General features: G+C 38.3%; 1 protein-coding gene across 1 annotated transcript; it reads left to right on the top strand.

Annotated features, from left to right (window-relative positions):
• Positions 1-5,747: 5,747 nt before the first annotated feature.
• On the top strand, positions 5,748-14,632 carry LOC140797519 (elongator complex protein 3). The gene is made up of 9 exons (XM_073151004.1): positions 5,748-6,319; positions 6,857-6,926; positions 7,027-7,199; positions 7,383-7,557; positions 12,654-12,820; positions 13,211-13,430; positions 13,512-13,616; positions 13,949-14,101; positions 14,337-14,632. The coding sequence occupies exons 1-9, from the start codon at positions 5,859-5,861 to the stop codon at positions 14,493-14,495; spliced, it is 1,683 nt and encodes a 560-aa protein (XP_073007105.1). The 5' UTR covers positions 5,748-5,858; the 3' UTR covers positions 14,496-14,632.
• Positions 14,633-21,618: the final 6,986 nt, after the last annotated feature.

Genomic DNA, 21,618 nt, shown 5'->3' with positions numbered 1-21,618 from the left:
ATATCCCTCGGGTCCATCAATCAACCGCCACTCGATGCTGGTGGGATCCTCGGTGTCTCAAATAAGGGGGTTCAGAGTCTGAAAGTATTTAAGTAACATAAAGTTAGTTATTTATCTGATTATAATTCGTTCGAGTAAAATATAATATTTTATTAGGTTTAATATTGATTAGATTTATAGGATAAATTTAATTGTGGCAATATTAATATGCTATTTATATTTATTTAATAAAATCCTAATTTGATAATTATAGAAAATAAGTATATAGTAATTTATCTCCTTTTTATAAATAACCAAGACGACTATATATATGATTTAATAAAAATATAATTATAGAATAATATTATTACTAGTTATTTTGTAATACTTACTCTTATTTAACTATTCCTAGATTATGCATAAAATAATCATTATCCTATTATACAAAAATAATATGCAATTCTAGTATTCTATTTTATACAAACTATTAGACAATAGTAATATACTAAAAATAGACATATATAATATAAGTTAAATATAAATATAAGACTACATATATTCACTAATAAATAATAACTAAAACTCTAAATAAATTTATAGGCAATATTTATAATTGTAATTAATAAATTATTATACTAAAATGTTTAGTAAAATTATATTAGTTATAAATTATCAAAATAATTAATTACCTAAATAGACTATGTTACTTATCATTAGGAAGTAATTATATAAAAATAATAATAATAGTCCTCTTCCAACACTGTCTGCTACACAACAAGAGGAGGAGGAGGGCCAAGAATGGAGAAGAAGAAGAGAGGAAGAAGAAGAGAAAGAAAGAAAGAAGAAAGAAGAAGAAGAAGAAGAAGAAGAGAAGGAGAAGGAAGATAGGCTCACCTAGGCAGCGGCGGTGGCGGCGGCGACCGCGACAGCGGCGGCTGGCGTTGATAAGAGAAGGGAGAGAGCTCAAGAGAGAGAGAGAGAGGAGGGTAAGAGAGAAAGAGAAGGTGGTGCGGCGGCGACGATGGCGACAATGAGAAGCCGTCGGTGAGGAGAGAAAGAGAGCAGTGCTAGAGAAAGAGAAAGAGAAAGTGAGGAGGGTAGAGAGAAAATGAGTGAGTTAGAGAGAGAGAAGGTGGTGAGAAAGGGAGAGGTGATAGAGAGAGAGAAAGAGAGGAGGGTAAAAGAGAGAATGAGGGAGTTAGAGAAAGAGAAGGTGCGGCGGCGGTAGGCCGGCGTCGGCAAGGGAAGGAGAGAAAGAGAGAGCTCGAGAGAGAGAGAGAGATCGAAAGAGAGAGAGAGAGAGAGATTTAGAGGGAGAAACAGAGAGGCAGTGAGGGTGGTGCTGCGGCGGCGACGGCAGTGATGGCGGCGGTAAACCGGCGTTGGCAAGAAAATATGTGAGAAAAGAGAGAGAGAGAGAGAGAGAATATGTGAGATATATATATATATAAAGAGAGAGAGAGGGAAGGCGGTGGAGGAGGGGGAAGGGCGGCTGCTGCGGCGGGCCGGCGGTTGTGGGCGCACGTGGCGCCCCCAACACGCGCCCACGTTACATGGCACGAGCTCGTGCCATGCAACACTAATATATTTTTTTATTTTTTTATTTCTTTCTTTTTGTCTCTTTTTTATTTATACATTATTATTATTTATTATATTAGTTATTATTATTATTATTATTATTATTTTGGTTATTACATCCACAATCTTTGTACTCCATCTACTCCATCCAGAGTCATTCGAACCTGAATGGTTTCACCCCATGGAGCCTTTCATCCATCCCTTTTATGAGTAGTGGGGCATGATTCGATGCCGTACGATCTAGGTGCACCACTGAGTAGTTATAGAAGAGGCTGAGCCAGGTCGGGTTCGCAAGCGTCCTGTTTAGCCTCACCCATATCCTATCCGGTTCAGGCCGGTTGTTGCACCAAGTGAATGATAGACCTTGAAATCCCAAGTCGCATAGCCCCAGTTGTTCTACAATGGCTTTAAAGGATTTGGCCTTAACATCCAAGGACACTAGTAGAGCAATCTTCTTGTCATCCACCGAGAGAGAAGTGTTGAAATCCCCCGCCACCATCCAAAGCATGTCATGCAGGCAAAAGTCTTGCAGCTCACTCCAAATCTTCTTTGCTCATGGAGATGATTACTCGCATAAACTATCGAGAGTATTCACGTTGTTCCTTCTCCTGGCGAGACCACAAGGTGCGCCGCCTGTCTAGATACCGACATAACATCAATCCAGCCCACTTAGTTCTTCCACAGGATGACCATACCTCTTGAGGCCCCCACTATCGAAACACTAAAGAAGTTCCAAGCCCTGTCCATTGCTCTCGCCACCTACATGTCTTTAGTCCAGCTTAAATGTGATTCCAGCAACATGATGAAATCAAGCTTATGTTCTCTATTTAGGTCCTTACACCTGTCAAGGATGTCTTTTTTGAGCGCCCCCTACAGTTCCACATAAGTGCACTTATCATTAAATTATATAGGATAGGTGGTGACCATTGCATCATTCAGTTCGTCCTCTTTTCGTCACTAATAGGCCCTCCTCCCAGGGCTTTTCCACCACCATATTTTCTTGCGCCACATCTCCATACATGACAAGCGCCTGCTCATCGTGGTTGTCTTGGTCCATTTCTTCCATGTCCTCCTTGTCTCGTCCACGACATATGTTTTGCTTGAGCTGATTAACAACCTCCATGTGAGCTCCCGATGGGTTCTTCTTCCCCTCATGCAATGAGCTTGTACTTGTCGAGGCAATGTAATTCTGCACAATCTCCTTTGGGTAGGCTCCTTCCAGAGAGAAACTTCTTGTTAAAAGATTGATTATCCTTTTTTAGAAATAAAATAATCACTTAATCTGTGTCCCACTCTCACTTGGTTTAGGTGGTTTCATTGTTTTAACAAAAGCAGTTCTGCTTTGTTTAGCCCGCCCAACTCCAAGGTGAATAACCAAGCCTTCCACCACAACAGTAAGTTGGTTGCTAGACGCAATCGTTCGCGTTGTCGTGTTCACTTTAACACCAGACGCTTAGCAACTCGTGATGTCGACAGGCCCCATACGAGTCTCCCTCTCACATATAAACATGCCATCACTTCCTTCCTTTTGGATTGCTGTCACTTCATGTTCCTCCTGAGTTAATTGGATAAAGTCCTTTCTCTTCATCTCGGGGTTTGAGTCTGACCTCTTCTTCTCCATTTTGGTATAAGGGTCCTTCATCACCTCTCCTTTCTCCTTGGTATTGACTTCTCCCCCAGCCAACTGCACCACTTCCTTCCCTTTTTTTTTGCTACAGCTGAGGCTTACTTGATGCTATGGTTGGCAGCCCTCTGGCTTCCCTCCTTGCTCATGGCAAGTTTCTGCCTTCTCGTATTGTCTCCACTCGGACCCTTGGCCCCAGTTGCTACTCTTGGTTTGCTCTTTGTGTGACGATATTGCCTAGTCTGTCTGCTTCCATTCTTGGCTTTCCATGACCTTCCTATCTTTACCATGTTAGGGGGTTTTGCCTGAGCTTCATGCACACAGTACAGATTAGGATTCTATCTACGCTGCCAGCTATTCCCCATCATATTCCTCTGTTTGTACTTTCATCCATGGGCCATAGGTGGATAGGCCCTTTATGCTCTGCCTTTCCTCCTGCGGCGGCTCCGGTTGTTTATTCTCTTTAGCCTTCCCTTTGCAAGATCCTCCATCATGACCTTCGTACGTTTTTGCCTGCTATTCGAGGCATAGTGAGATGACGTGCCCCAACCTGCTACACTTGAAGCAAAATGCCGGCATATCTTCATAAACTACCCTTTGCTCCAGATTGTTGGCTATTAAACCCAGCCATACCGTCTGCTTGAGGCTTATTGAGATCAATCTCAACACACACCCTAGCAAATCTGCTGCAGGTATGGTCAAGAGTAGTCTCGTCAACTCATAGAGGCTTCCTAGAGAATGCCACAATCAGGACCAATGATTCTATCTCCTAATACTCTTTAGGCAAGTTCGGTAGTTGGATCCACACCGGAGCTACCGTGAAGGCCTCCGGTGATGGCTGGAAGTCATCTCTTCATTTGATAAGATTGAGCACTTTCCCCCCTAATGTCCACGGGCCATTGGTGAGAATGTGAAGCATATCCTCCTCTTTCTCAAACTGAAAAACATAGAATCCTTCTACCATGTCCGATACTGAGAAGCCGTCAATTTCGTTCCATAGTCTCGTCAGCATCATTTTCTGATACGATTCGGACTTCACCGATGTCGTCTCAAGCATGGATATATTTTAGGAGTGTCTTTGTTTCTTATTTTAATGTTTAATTTCTAAGAAAATAAGTTTTTTGTAAGTCGCATTCGAACGCGGGTGGAGTGAGTTTGAATGCGGTTGTGAACGCGGTTGTGAACGTGGTTGTTAACGTGGTTGTGAGAGTGTGCATTGTGCGTTTGAACGCGTTGTGAATGCTTGCATCGTGTTCGCAAATCCAGGGAAGTGGAAAATAGGCGCGTTCGATCGTGCGTTCGAACGCCTGCATTGCGTTCGCAAATCTAGAGAAGAGCAAACTCGGTGCCTTCGAACGTGATCGGGCGCGTTCGAACGTGGTCGGCGAACATGTATTGTTTATGGTTAATTTTGAATTGTTTGGTTAGCCTCTAAAGGATGTGGATGGCAACCAGGGAGTCATTATTGAAGAATTGAGTTTTGCCTTGCCTCCTTCGTCTTTTTCGCTCTCGTTCTCTCAATCCCCGGTGAATGCCGCTTCTAACCTCCCTCGACCGGCCAATCACCCTAGAGCCTTAGGGGCGGCCATCTCCTCCCCCTTCTTCCAATCTATCCAACACTTGCCATAACCCTTCCATCAATCATAACCCTTCCACCACCACTTTTCACCGATGCCACCCCATTAATGCTAGTCCTCCACCAATCACCACCATCTAGGATCTCGTGCCTCCATCCACGGATCCTGATTAGACCACCCTAATGTTTGTCCACTAATCGGACGATATCTTGATATTCCCATATCCGATTCGCCTATTTGGAAAGCTCTTTTCTGGGGCTACCACATATAAAATTTCACATCAATCTAATGGCGGCATATTTCGAGATCTTATTACAAAGTTCCGTGCCAGATCTAGTCTAGATCTGAGAATAAGAAGAGATCGAACCTTAGCCTAAGGGGAGATCGTATCATTTTTAGTGTTGGTAGGGGGATTGCCTTGCTTAGGATCCGACCAAATAGGGATAGCTTCCATTTCGCCCGGCACCTTGCCAACACAGCTGGATCCACCACCACGCAGTCTTCCAGTTGGTCCTTGAGCCTATTAAGGATCTCCTCATGAATTTTTCCATCCACCATTTATTCCTGCTGTTTGCCTGAGATCACCGAGGCCCACGATAGCCTAGCCTTCTGGTGAGGTAGTGGTGTCTCACGCTTTCCTTGCTCTTTATTTGACTATTCCACTGACTTGGACAACCCCCTGCCCTCTTAAGCAGTACATCCTCTCCCCTAGCAGGGGCCAGTGGAGAATGACCTTCCGCCATCTCTTAACTCGGAGATTGGTTGGCTTTGCTAATTTTGCTGGGTGATTGATTATTTTTGGGGAGAGGATTCAACTGCCCAAAAGCTCCAATTGTTGGGGTGGAAGGGAAAGAGATGAGACTTGGTCGGAGGAGGTCTAACTCAATCAAAGCCCAATCTAATTTCAGCCAAGTCTGACTCGAGCCCAAGCTGAATCGGGTCCCAAAAGTTCGGACTAATGAGGCTTTCTCAGACCCAACCCGTAAACCCACCCATCTCTTCTCCTCCAAACCCCAAGACGGCAAGACCTTATTAGGTCACCAAAACCTCCCAAAACCTCCGTCTCTCTCTCGAGCAAAAGCCTCCCAATTACAACTCCCATGGCGGCCCAGCCGCGCAAGAAACCGAACCCTGGTCGCGGCGGAGTCGCCCTCCCTCCCAACCTCTCCGATGAGGAGGCCCGCGTACGCGCCATCGCCGAGATCGTCTCCGCCATGGCCGATCTCTCTCGCCGCGGCGAGGACGTCGATCTCAACGCCCTCAAGTCCGCCGCGTGCCGCAAGTACGGCCTCGCCCGCGCCCCCAAGCTCGTTGAGATGATTGCCGCCGTGCCCGACGCCGACCGCGAGGCGCTGCTCCCGAAGCTACGGGCGAAGCCGGTCCGCACCGCGTCGGGTATCGCCGTCGTCGCCGTTATGTCAAAGCCGCATAGGTGCCCACATATTGCGACGACAGGCAATATATGTGTGTATTGCCCTGGCGGACCGGATTCGGATTTCGAGTACAGTACGCAGTCTTATACGGGGTATGAGCCTACTAGTATGAGAGCTATCCGAGCCAGGTGAGTTTTTTTGTTCTCTTGCCTTCTTCATTTTTTTTTCTTTTTTTTTCCCCGATTCGGTGGTGCAGTTGCTGAATGACTCTCTGTCCACGGAGGAAACTTGCATCTTGACAGTCGTTGGGCATATGAAAACTATATCTTGACGATAGTTGGATAATTAGATTCTTTTGATTTTGGTTAATTTTGTTGTCATTCTGTTTGTAATTGATTTCATAGACTGTGGCGTTCTGGGAAATCTGTAAAAGGATGGAGGAAAAATTGTCTTTTGTCAATAGTTGGGCATAGGGAAACAGGGAATAAAGATGTTAGCAAGGGTATTAGGATTGTGGCTTGATTTTTGGCTTCCTATAAAGGTAGTCAGTGCATCTTTGGAAGGAAAGAGGAAAAAATCCCTATCAGAAGACCTAGATTTGTGATAGTTGGTCCGCAATATCTCATTGACCTCTCTATTATATACTTATGCCCACTTTTTGCGATTTCTCTCAAGATCTCGTTGAGCTATTGTGAGGAACTCGTATTTGTTTGTTATGGTAATAGGTACAATCCATATGTCCAAGCCAGAAGCAGAATTGATCAGTTGAAAAGACTAGGTCATAGTGTGGATAAGGTTTGTCTTTCAACCAAAGCACTTGTTTATCATGTTTTGAGCATGAAACCATTTATATACTTGATATAGTGTCTAATTGTTACCAGAATTTTTTTCACAGGTTGAGTTTATCTTGATGGGGGGAACTTTCATGTCGTTGCCTGCTGATTACCGTGATTATTTTATTAGAAATCTTCATGATGCTCTATCAGGACATACATCTGCAAATGTTGAGGAAGCTGTTTGTTATTCAGAGCATAGTGCCGTCAAATGTATTGGCATGACAATTGAGACGTAAGTATCTAATTGATTCCAGGTCTAATATTTTAAAGAAAGTTAAAGATTGGATGTAGTAATATCCAAATATTGTCAGTTTTAACAAACTTCATGGAAAACCTTGAACTATTTATTTATTTATTCTCCCATAAGTTCTCAAGAACTAGACTGAGCTACTTTTTTTTTTGTTGTAAACTTCAGGAGACCTGATTACTGTCTTGGGCCTCATTTGCGACAAATGTTATCTTATGGTTGTACCCGACTGGAGATAGGAGTTCAAAGCATATATGAAGATGTTGCCCGTGATACAAATAGAGGTCACACAGTAGCTGCTGTTGCTGATTGCTTTTGTTTAGCAAAAGATGCTGGTTTTAAGGTGCATATTCCTGTAGCATACATTTCAAGATACTTTAGATAAATCAGCTATCTTAGGGCCTGTTTTGATGCTCTGGATTTACATCCAGATCATTTAAAAAATTACACATTTTAGATTATCATTCAAGTGATTACTTTAGGAACTTATTTTTAAACTAACCACTTAATTTTAGATGTTTGGCAAAATCAGTAATCGGGAAAGAGGAGAGGTAGGAAGTAGATAGCAGATGTATGAGGGAGAAGGATAAAGACATTATCAATGGAGTGGATGAGGCAACAAGAGGTCTCATCGTCCCTTAACAAGAGATGGCGGCTACAGTAATCCACAATTCACAAAAATACTCAATCATATAGATCACCGATATAAATTACAGATGCTGGTAAAAGGAACACCAAAATTCTAGAGTTCATGGTGATTGCCTTCTAAGCCCCTTTCTTTGGGATCAAATTTTGATATGGGTCAAGCCGCATTGCTTCGTCATCGTCCTCTAGCAGTAATAGAGAACTACAACATCCTCTTCCTTGTCCTCCACCAGACGTTGTTGCCCTTTAGTGTTTTAACATTCCTGTCATTGAATAGGTTAAATACAAAATTAAAGTGTCAAGAAGGAATTTTGTTGATTTGTTTGAGAATATTTATAAAGGGCATCACTGGGTTAATAAGAGTAGAAGAAACTCTTATACCTTGCCTGAAACACCCAAACCTCCAAATACACGTGTACACCGCGTGGGTGGTCACAACAAGCATTCCAAATATACATCCAAAATACAATGCTAAAGTCCAAAATACAACATCGTCATCACGCTCTCGCAAGGGCTTAACACAACCAACAAACCTACTGAAAAGGAAAAACAGCTACTCCTCGCTACCCGTACCTGCGTCCCCTAGCTCTGAAAATAATACCACCACGAGGTGGTGAGCTTACAGCCCAGCGAGTAGAATCCATACAATCAAAAAAATATACTGAAAACACGTGTATATCCAATTTATGCCTATATTTGCTAACGATAACGACATGCTTACTGAAAAGACTTACCACAATTTATTGAATCAATGTAATCGATAAAGATTACCAGCCACTATCCTGGAATATGCTAGTTCCTAAACGTATCATGATAAGTTCACACAGATATATAGCTTGATACAATTTCTTATTCGTACACATCTCAATCATAGGTTTTACATGTTATGCATAGCAATAAAATAGCAGTTTAGTCATCTCAGGCCTACCAAAGCATTAATCATACTTATCATCACTCATCAAGCTATTCACCACACAGGGTAAATACTCTCAAGAAACAATCATCCATCATATAATCATTCTTCGAGGGGGGATATATACACATCTAGCGATAATGTCACCTACACGTGTATGGCGACACTACATGTGATCGGTTGTCTGTGACCATCAGACTCAGGACCCCGGTCGTAAGCCCATATCTCACTCTCTCTAAATCATCACCGCCCTCGGCGGGAGAATCGGGAGCCCTCAGCTCATCAATAGACGCCCTAACACTGCGTCGTCGGGTACCGTTAGAGTTATATCCCCGCCTCGCAATCATGTTCTTCTATCATCATAATCTAGTCCTAATTATGCAGTATAACTACCTGAATGCCACATAGGCTTCCCGACCTCAGGCGTAGGCCGCTAATAGTATAGTCATATAAGATACACTCTACCATTAACCCTGGGCTGAGTGAGTAAGGGTACTGCCTAATCAGAATTCGACTACTAATGATAGGTGGAAGTGGTGCAGTGTTTATGAGTGTATAAAGCATGTTATAGTCATCGTGATCATTATATTCTATATTCACAGTAATCATACATCTATGCAATGGTATACTATACAGGACACATGTAAAGCATTATCACACTAATGTTTATGCTACATTCAACCTTCTCATAATATAATGAGGAGCAGGTTATCAATAACTACATATGCAAAAGATATAACATGGTGTACTAACTGCATGCATTAATACTGACATTTCCTACAGTGTCATGACAGGTATAATGACTATAATTATGTTATTCTAGATTTGTATAACTCTACTCGCCTGGGGGGTCTCCACAGTATGGTAAAACTCGTCAGTTAGCCGGCTCTTCCGGAAGCCCAAAATTCTCCTCACGCGGTGTCAATCCTATTAATTCACGCAAGTAAGCCATATGTAAGATTAGCGAACTAATAGAATTAATTATCTTATTAGCGTATTTATGGTTGGCAATTACATGAGTCAAGGGTCTCAATTATCATTACGAGGGATCAGGCTAATTAAATAAGGTGAAAAAGATAAACATGGTTATAGGGTCCAAATGGCCCCAAATGGGCTAGGCTAGAGGCAATGGGTAGGCTCAAACCCAACCCAAAAGCAATAGGGCCTTGGTGGGCTGGGCACTTGGGATAGTGGGCTGCAGACTGCAGCCCACCCAACAATGGGCTAATGGGCTGTAGCCTGCAGCCCACTCGAGTCTAGGTGGGTTGCGGCCTGCAGCCCACCCAGACCGAGCTGGTGGGCTGCGGTCTGCAACCCACCCGAGTCTAGGTGGGTTGCGGCCTGCAGCCCACCCCAATACCAGATTAGTGGGCTGCAGCCCACTAAGGAGGAAATGGGTGGGGGTTTTAACCCCCACCCCTCCACCCCATCTCCTCCCGATGGAAGGAGGTCGAGGCGGAGAGAGAGGTCCACGAGGTTGCGGGGCTGCGGCGGCACGACACGAGGCCGGCGGCGCAGTGCGAGGCCGAGGAAGGGAAGAAAAAGGGGAGAAAGGAAGGAGGGGAGGAGGGCTTACCGGATGGGGTGGGGCAAGCTTGAAGGCTCTCGGTCCGGGCTCCGTCGGCACCGGCGTCGGCAACCCGAGAGAGAGAAGAGGAAGAGGGGTAGTGAGGTGGAGAAGAGAATGAAGGGGGTGCATGGATGGCTGCGGTGAGGGGGAAGAGATAAGGGAGATGGGGAAGGTGGCGTGCACGGCAAGGGAAAGGGAAGAAGAAGGAGAAGGGAGGACGGGGTGCGCAGGCTTCCGTGACGCACGCGCTCGGCGCGTGCGTCGGGAATTTTTTATTTTTATTTTTTATTTTATATATTTGGGGTGTTACATTGCCCTTCAAATAATATTCTAGAATCTAGAATAGCTGGGGTGAAGATATATTCTCTTTCTTGAAGTTTAAGACTCTTTTACATTATCTTGTTATCTCCATATGAATGAGCTTTCTTTAGTGGAATACCAAGCATTGTGAGTTGGTTCTCGTTGGAAAAGTGCACTATAAATCTTGGAAATGTTTTGATGGTTAGGTAACTAATGGACAAGTTCATGAATAGAAAAAGGGCTTAAGATGGACCAACTAGTGGGCATTCTAGAAAGCTTAACAGCTTTAGATCAGCTCAGAAATAGGAATGTAAATAGTCTATGAGCTCGAACAAGCTAGCTTTGGCTCAGGCCCAAAATACAAATAACCTAAGCTCATCCTCGGCTCGGCTTGGATCGAGCTCGAGTCATGTTGGAACTAGGCCGGCTCAAGCTTGTTACGAACTAGATCTGAAACGTAAAAAATTATGAGAATATTTGTAGTGGTAGCCTCAAGAGTTACGAATCTAATGGATTTGATTTCACACAAATCGGAAGTTGAGATAAAAGTTAAAAATAAAATAGTGGAGGAAGGTCAGAATATGGCAGATCAATAAATATCCGATGTTGCAGCGGTCGTTGGGTGGTGGCTGACAGCCAAGGGTGGTGGCTGACGATCGTAAAGTAGGGTGGATTGTGGAGGAAAATGGTGGCTAGGGTTTAAAAGTTTAGAATGGTTCTACGATTACGATCTACTCCTAGAAAGATAAGGATAATCTAATGGCTGCAGTAAACGATAAAGATAAGATAATAAAAATAACTTAACTCAATGATCATTCCATGATAGTAATCAACGCGTGATCACTTTTATTTATAGGAGTAAAGTCACAGCGGATCGGATCTACGTATGGGTTATTCGCTTTATTTGAAATTCAAAACAATATGCAAATCTAACTAAATAACTTGACTCGATTTGATTTGACTGACTTAATCTACATAATCGGATCGTATCAGAGCTCGACTTGTTTAATAAATGAACTCAAATTTTGTGCTCGAGCTTTGCTCATTTAGAGCTTGAGTTGAGCTTTAGTTGAGCCAAGCTTGAGCAGCTCGCAAGCGGACGAGCTAGATTGAGACCCTTGCTCATTACTAGAGGTTTAAAGGTTTAGTACATTAAGTTAAACTCTCAAATTGATCATTATACTTCTTGTGGCACTAATTTTGAAGCCACCATGACTTCTAGATGTCCACCTAGTACCTAGGCACTATACTGTCCCTATCTTCCCATATGTCATTAACAAACATATACAAAATTAAAATTTTTAGATTAGAACGAACAATCTCTAATATCAAGTGACATTACTATGAAACCTAATGAAAGAAATGAGTTGATCATTCATTTGAATATTTGTCAGAGGACGCGACTATGATGACTATCAAATACTAGTGACCTGTTTGTATGCCTTCTTAGTTCTCAGTGCATGAACGCCATCTTCCACTTCATACGGTTATGTCTGAGGCCTAAACCCTAAAATTTGACGTAGGGCCTAAGAAAAATAAGAAGTCATTGACTTCAAATTAGCCCCACCATGCATTGTTCTGTGTTACCATGTACATCCATGGACTGAATCTTTGTATATTGAGTGAAACACCATTACTTGTGAGTCTTGAGGCAAAATCAAATTTAAGTAGAATTTTTTTCCTTTTCCTTCTAAAAGATAAAAATCTTTTTTTCTAACTGCTTTCTCATCTGTAAAGAGCTTGAACAATTCTCTTGGAATCATATTTTTCTGAGTATAAGATTATTGGGGATGTCTGTGCAGAAGACTTTTTGTACTTCTAAATGTATAACTTGCTAGACTAATGTTAAGTGTTGCTCACTGAAGGAAGATACCAATTTCACAAATTATCTATTGAATATTGATTGTTATTCTCTTGTGAGTTCTTTATCATTTATTTTCTTATACAATTTAGGCAGCTTTGTTACTCTAATGTGTTTGTCTTGAAGTGATCTTTCATGGTTGATTTCTAGGTTGTTGCACACATGATGCCAGATCTTCCAAATGTTGGAGTGGAACGAGATTTGGAAAGTTTCCGGGAATTTTTTGAGAGCCCATCTTTTCGAGCAGATGGTCTTAAAATTTATCCAACTCTTGTAATTCGTGGAACAGGTCTTTATGAGCTCTGGAAAACTGGCAGGTATAACAGCTCCCTTCTTGCACTTTCTATTTCCTTTTATTAAAGGATGTCCGATCATATAATTTAAGCTCCTCTGTTGAACTATGTTTTTTCTTATATAGAAAGATGGTGATGGTCCTCAGTTAAGAATTCACTTTCTGTTAATATATTTGAGTTTTTCTTCTTTTACTTTTCAACTCATTTTTTCTGAAAATAGATCCTGTTCAAACTATTAACTTTTTTTTTCTTTTGAATCGTAGACATTGAAAAATGATCAGCAAGTACTTATATTCTTTCTTCTGCAATTTATTGAATTGCTGGCTGTCTTTAGGCATCTTTCCCTCTTTCTTGCTGGATTACATATGCTAGTGCTTATATATATATATATATATATTTTTTTTTTTTGTGCAGGTATAGAAATTATCCACCTGAGCTCCTGGTAGACATCGTTGCAAGAATTCTATCCATGGTGCCACCTTGGACACGTGTCTATAGAGTCCAAAGAGATATCCCTATGCCTCTCGTCACTTCTGGAGTTGAGAAAGGCAATCTTCGTGAGCTTGCTTTAGCTCGCATGGAAGATTTGGGCTTAAAATGCCGAGATGTTAGAACACGTGAAGCTGGAATCCAGGTTTCTAGATGTTCGGTGACTTTTGTTACTAATACAAAAATTTGATGGTTTCCTCTTAAATTGTGTGTTTAATGTATTCAGGACATTCACCACAAAATCAAGCCTGAAGAAGTAGAACTTGTACGGCGTGATTATGCTGCAAATGAGGGCTGGGAGACTTTTCTTTCATATGAAGATACACGCCAGGTAGCTAATGAAACTTAGTTGCTGTAAGTTCTCTGGTAGGGGTAGGATTATAGATACTATACTATTTTTATCTATAAAATGCTAGTATATTTCTGAATTTCTTCTGGATTAGCTATAGAAAATTGGGGTTTTCTATTTCTGTCACTTAGTTGTTTCTTCTCAGATCAATTTGGTGCTTCACATTTGATATTCTCCTCTATTAATTCAAAATTTTCAGTAACCTCTTATTTTGTAGTCTTTCCATATGATGATGAATCAATACAACATTTTCATGTACAAGTACTTTTCCTGGACCACATTTTTCCCTAATCAAAATTTCACATCCTTTTCAGGATATTCTTGTTGGACTGCTACGCTTGCGTAAATGTGGCCGTAACACTACATGCCCAGAACTTGTAGGGAGATGCTCAATTGTTCGTGAACTTCATGTTTATGGAACTGCAGTTCCTGTACATGGACGCGATTCAGATAAGTTGCAACACCAGGTAATTGATCTTTTTACTATCTCTTGAGGTATCCTTTTATCATCATTTTTAACTAGCATACTGTTATAGAAATTCAGAACCCTTTACATACAACTGTTATACTTTTGCATATAAAAGTGTGATAGAATTTACACGGAGGTCAGACGGTGCTTGTGCATATTGTGGCTTTAGCAGCATATAAATGGGCGTTACTTATTCATATTTACATACTGTTGACTTAACCCATCATATACAGGGTTATGGGACATTGTTGATGGAAGAAGCAGAGCGCATTGCCCTGAGAGAGCATCGATCCAAAAAAATAGCTGTAATTTCAGGTGTTGGTACACGCCATTATTACCGTAAACTGGGGTATGAACTTGAGGGTCCATACATGGTGAAGCATTTGATGTAATATTCTTAGGTTCTTCTGTGCCCCACCATATGATTTCAGCAAGGAGGCTTAATGTTTCATTAGTATTTATAAGCTGAAATCATCTGCAATTTTGTAATAGTTGTAGCAATAATATGGCAATTCTCCATGTTTGTTTATCTGAGGTTCGGATGTTGTGAAGAACTACAGCAAAAGAGTAGATTATTTGTGAGCCTTCATAAAGTAATGATATGATTGCTTTGTAGTGATGCCATCTGCTTGGCATGCTTTACATAGAAATAATTTTCTACATTTAGGTACCAAATTTTAATCTACCACCAGAAATACAAATCTTTTTCCAAGTCACCGTTCCTAATACTAGGGATATACGGGAAGTCAAACATGACAACAGTAGACTATTTTTGTCAGGTAAACACAAACTAGACATAAGCTAACAGCCTCATAAATATTCCACATCTAAGCAATTTGTCAGGTACCTAATCTTGCCTCAACAAATTGCAAAGAATCTTGTATTGCTATAACTGAAGTACAGCTCAACTCTTTATATGGATTATAAGGGACATAACTACAAGTGTGAAATGAGTAGCAATGGGCTCAAAGGAAAGCCGATGATCTATTGTTTAAAATTCATGAGCACACAAAGGTGTAACACCTCGATCCGCCACGTGGGATTTTCCTCTTGTGAGCGTCGCATGGGGATTAAACCCCCTTTCACTTGTGAAATAGGAATAAGCTTATTTTAGAATAAATCTTCTTATTATGATGTAGTAAATACCATTATCTTATCTTATTCTAGTATACTAATTTAATATTTTCTCTCATCTTATTACATACAATTTTCTCAAAATTATTTATTAATAACCCAAGATGACAACACATAATTACTAATTATAATTGTAGTCATATTAGCTACAGTTGCTATCTCTTCTCTCTCTCTTCTCCAAAGCAGCCTCGCATACCTGCACAGTGCAGGGTATTACCCTGCACACCGAGTGTGGGGTTAGTGTGGAGTTATAACATTAGCTCATCCTGAGTGGTAGTTGATAGTCTACTCAGTCTTTTACCAGCTCCAACAACGTAATGCCATAATCACCTATGGTAGTATAATACAACCCATTTAAGTAAAATATTTCTAATCTACTAAATGTATATTCTAATACCTAAAAATACTCAAATGATCATCCATCAATATTATCACTAATACAGGGTAAAACGATAAATATATACTATACCACGAAATGATCAAAATACTATATCTAATTTCTTTTCCTAAATGCATTTCTCACTGATCTCTATTAGTGGAAATTCTCTTATCCAAAGATACACTACTTATATACTTAAAGCTATTATATAATTTACTAAACAAATCAGTACGAGAGATCACAACTATTTGTATAAGACTACTGAATTACGGTTTATGTTCATAATACATTCTTCAAAATAACATACAACTCATCAAATCTAACCTATCAATATTAATCATATTGTAACATCAACCAATATTTATGCAGCCTTTTCATTTTGCAATATCTAAATGATTAAATTCAAACTACCTCAAGAAATATACATGATAAAAATTTATAGTGCTATTTCTATCAATTGTTTTTTTGTATCCAAACTATCTATTCATTGATTCATATGGTTCCAATCCAATCATGATTCTGCTAAATAATTCAACGATCTTTTTAATAACTTTTAATATAGCACCCTATTCATAATACCAATCCATATCCAATGGCTATTAACATATACTCAATAACATCAACATACATTAGGTAACTAATACAGTTCCAAGTATTTATTAATCTATCATACTAATCTTTACAAATACATACACATAATTTAGATAAATCCACAAAAATACTATCCATCAACTAATAAGCTATTAAGATTAATCTCCCGAATTATTCATACTATTATGATCTGATCTGCCGATAAAATAGCTGAAACCAATTTATTCATATGGATAACAGGACGCTCAAAAATAATAATAATTATCAACCTCAGTAACATATCTTCTCTTTTATTTTAAATCAACTCACATTCTCAATTTTGTAATTCATTAAAAATTGAAATTTCACAAACTATAATAGAATTATCAATCCTGTAATCATCATTTTCTAATCAAATATCTTTATCTTAAAACTCAAATGTGAACATGTAAGTCGTTACAATTATTAAAATCAATCTCATCATTCAAAAAGCTTACTCAATAACTTTTGGTAATAATTTAACACGTATGTCAAAGACTATATAAATGTCAATACAGTCACTTTCTATACATCACTATATATTTATCGTCTAGCAATATAATAAACATTTATCAATACACTTTATATGAAGATTATAGTCGTTTGTATTCCCTTCGTTACCGTCTTATGAAGCCATTTATCAAACTTTTAAATAATTTATCAGTCATAATAAATGATCATATCTATAGGCTCTATGAATAACTCTATCAAGTTATCTATCTAATTAGCACCCTCAAAATAACTAACATGTCAAATCACATAATATCTCAATTTAACAGCTATGATAAAAAAATCAACATATCTCATTTTTAATTAAATCACTTAAATTTCATACTTTCTAAATAGTCCCGAGTTAATAGTCTATCATATCCTCTATACAAAGTCCACCATATATTCTGAACAATTTATTAAAATATCATCAAAATTATTCTCTAACACCATTAATATTACTTAATAATCATAATAAAAATAAATCTGCATTTTTGTAATTAAAATTCATCACTTAAAACACACGATTAGCATGCTATAATATTCTTATCCTCTAAATCAATGCTCAAAACTAAACTAATAATCAAAATATATTTTCAGTCATACAATATATGTCAAGAGGCTATCAACTTGGCAACTATCATCACCCTATATAATTCATTTCATTATCATTCTTTCCAACTAATCATATTCACATAATTAGCAGCTTTTAAACTAAACCTACTATCATGTCATCTAGAGATACATATTAAGTGTCAACTACCAAAATCATTTATAGTCCAGTCATAGTCTGGTTGGCTGCGGCATTGGCACTAAGGGGTGCGCGGCACCGCCATGCCGCATGCAATTGAATAGGCACGAGATCGGTCACACTGTGGCCGGCCATGTCATGCCCATAATAATTTTTTTATTTTTAATTTTATTTATATATTATTATTATTATTATTGTTACTACTATTATTATTATTTAATTTTTAGATCTAGGTTATTACACTTATGATGTGAATAGATTTCACATTTCTCCCCATAGAGATGGTGTCGCCAAATTTTGAGGGCAAAAACAAAAACGATCAACTCTAAGTCATGAGTAGGGTAGTTCTTATCATAGTCCTTTAACTATTGCGAAGTATAAGCCACTACCCTCCTATCTTACATTAGCACACATCCCAAGCCACAGATGGATGCATCACAATACACCTAGAACCGCTTCCACTCCAAGATTGTTGGCCGCTTCCACTCCATCACTATCGCAATCTTCGATTGATCCACTCGAATGCCATACCCTGAGACAACATGGCCTAGTAAAACCACCTCCTTTGACCAAAACTCACATTTTGAGAATTTAGAAAAAAATGTTCTTCTCTCAAAGTCTACAACACCAATCAAAGATGTTGCTCATGCTTCTACTCACCGGAAAAATAAACCAATATGTTATCAATAAACACCACCACAAAAGAATCCAAGAAAGGCTGAAAACCCTTATTCATCAGATCCATGAAAATGGTCGACATATTGGTTAAACTGAAGGGCATCACCAAGAACTTGAAGTGACCATGTCGCCGCGATCGAGATGTTGTCTTCTGCACGTCCTCTTCCCTAATTCAGAGTTGATGATAACTCGTCCTCAGATAAATTTTGGAGAATACCCAGGCACCATGACCAATGGTGCAAGAGAGGGCACCTACCACGGTGCTCCTTCGAGCCTCGTCAGAGAAATAAAAGAGGCTCTATATGAGGCCCACAGCTTCGTCAAGCTCACCGATTGCCCAGGTCAACAGACTGACCACCGTCGCTAGCCTAATCGGCCTTTTCTAATGCTGGTGGCGACAAGTGCTTGAAGCACCCTTCTACTACTCTAGATGCCAAAAAGAAAAGATGATGGGGAAAGCGAGGGGGAAAACTTATTGATAATGGGGGGCTTCACCATCTTGTAAGTTATCAGAGGGTGCGGAAGGGCTTGGTAGGTGGGAATGTGTGGAGAAAACGAAGGAAGGGGAGAGAGAAATTAAAAGGGGGAGAAGGTGGCGACCCTTTGCCCGAGGTCGAGGGTATATGATATCAAAATATGCTTTATAATCTCCGAGGGTATATGATACCAAATATGCTTTAAACCTAACTCATTACGCTCGCCTGAGCCTGATATTTCATAGGCTAGTGGCGATAACAGACTATAATAATCTAGTATAACTCGAACCCGACTCGGCTTAACTAGAGGAATTGATAGGTTGGATTGTGAGCAAATTCTTAAGCCTGGCATGAACTCGGCCCCATGATCACTTCTAGTTGAGTGGGTCTAACATAATGGGTTAAATATAAAAAATATTTTATCTTATTGGGCCGAGTTTAATAGGCTTACATGAAGATATTTTAGTTCTCTTTCATGGGAACATACTTATATATTAATATATAGTTTACTAAATATACAATGTGGGACTTAAAAAAATTACGGGAATAGGCATGTATTATGGCTTGGGCCATAGATAAGAGTAATAGGTTAGGCTTTCGGGCCGAGCCTAGCAGTAGACCCTGATTATTGTGCTCCTCTTGCAAATTTGAAAGTGTTGCAGCAATATTAACTATAATAATTAGAGGGAGGACTTGGAAAAGGTTTGGGCTTGATCCTTAAATTTAACTTTGAAACACATTGAGAACTACTTTGTCAGATGCACGAAACCTAACACCCCTGCTCAACTTATCTATTGGGAGCTACCACCCTTGGTTTGTATTAAGGTGAACACGGATGGCTTAGTGAACCAAGTCAAGCTAAGTGGGGCAGGCTTTGTAGTCCAGTTGGCTAACTACACTCCAATTATTGCAAGGGTCCGTTTTTGCTACTTTAGTTCTGCTGCTTTTGCCAACGATGGGGGGATTCGCAAGGCTTTTCTTTACATGACAAGAATATTCCCAATCTTTTGATAGAGTGCTATTCTTTACTTCCACTCAACATATTAAATTGCATCATTCAATCTCATTAGGTGGTGGAAAGTCTTATTGATGATATAATTAACCTAACTCACAATTATTATAATTGTAAACTTATATAGGAATAAAACCTTAGCCCCCCGTTCACTTTAGGAATAAAAAGAATCCCTATTTTAAAATACATCTTATTCTAAAATAACAATTAAACATCATGATAGTCATATTCTCAAATATAAATACTATTTATCAAAATTATATCATATACTATACACTAACTGAATTATCAATTTACCCTTAATTTGACTACAACAACTTAAATATATTATTATAATTTATAATTTATCTCTTATCTCTTTCAAACATTTTATCACAATTCATTATTTACCTCACCTCTCTCTGAAACATCTTATCAATATCTTATTATAATTCATTACTCATCTCTACTCTCTCTCCTCTTTTATCATATTTTTTATTTTATACTAAATAAATAAAATTTAATTTAAATAGTATAAATATCAATAATTTAATATTTCATAAAAGTAAGCACATTTAATTTTTTTTATTAAATATTATTTTAATTTTACATACTTAAATATAAATATTAAAATATAAGATTCTTAATAGTATATTATTTAATTGATATAATAATTATTTATAAATTATTTTAGATTAAAATAATTTTTATATACTAATAACATCAAAATTCAAAAGTATAATATTAATAAACTAATTTTATCAAGTTAAATATTAACTCATAGATAAAATAATAAAATTACTATTTAACTATGTATTAGCCTAATTAACTTTTAAAAAATAATAAAATAAGAAATTTAGGAAAAATTAATATAGCATTATTAATATCTCATGTTTTAATCTGAAATAAAACATACAAAAGAGTAAATATTTTAATGTTATTAATAATGTAAGTTTACAAAGTTTATTAAAAAAATATCTTCCATGTAAATAAAATTTATTATTTTTGACTATTTAAATGTTTTAATATTTAAAATAGAATTAAAATTTATTTAATAAATATTATTTTTGACTATAAAAATATAAAATTAGATATAAAAAAGGTAAATATTAATAAACTAATATTTTGATGCGTTACATACGTACTATCACATAATGTATAGGTGTGCTCTCACCTTAGTAATAGACACTAGTAGATAGGTAAAGCATGAAAATGATTGATATTGCTTGTCAAAAGGTAATGCATTATATACGTACCAACATACAATGTATATGCACACTCCCACCATAATAATAAGCATTGGTAGATAGGTAAAGCATGGTAATAATTAATATTGTTTGTCAAAAGGTAATGCATCACGTATATACTAACACACAATGCATATGTATGCTCCCACCATAATAATGAGTGGTAGATAAATAAAACATGATAATGATTGATATTACTTGTCAAAAAGTAATGCATTACATACGTACCAACACACAATATATATGTATGCTACCATCATAATAATTGGCATTTGTAGATATGTAAAGCATGGTAATAATTGATATTATTTGTCAAAATATAATGTATTATATATGTATCAACGTACAATGCATATGTACGCTCCCACTATAGTAATGAGCACTGGTAGATAGGTAAAATATGGTAATAATTGCTATTGCTTGCCAAAAGGTAATACATTATATATATACTAGCACAGTTTGCATATATGTACTCTCACAATAGTAATAGGTGCTGATAGATAAATAAAATATAATAATGATTAAGATTGCTTGTCAAAAGGTAATGCATTACATACGTAACAATACATAATGTATATATATGCTCTTATTATAATAATTGGGGTTGGTAGATAGCTAGAATATGGTAATTATTAATATTACTTGTCAAAAGATAATATATTACATATGTACCAACATAGAATGCATACGTGTGCTTCTACCATAGTAATAATACACATTAGTGAGTGCGTAAAGTATGATAATGCAATATTTCAGGCATG

This window comes from Typha latifolia, chromosome 11 (genome assembly GCF_019914945.1).
Source record: "Typha latifolia isolate L0001 chromosome 11, TyphaL0001v2, whole genome shotgun sequence".
NCBI classification, from domain to species: Eukaryota; Viridiplantae; Streptophyta; class Magnoliopsida; order Poales; family Typhaceae; genus Typha; species Typha latifolia.
The sequence above is the reverse complement of the archived record's forward strand: the minus strand, read 5'-3'. Positions and strand labels throughout refer to the sequence as shown.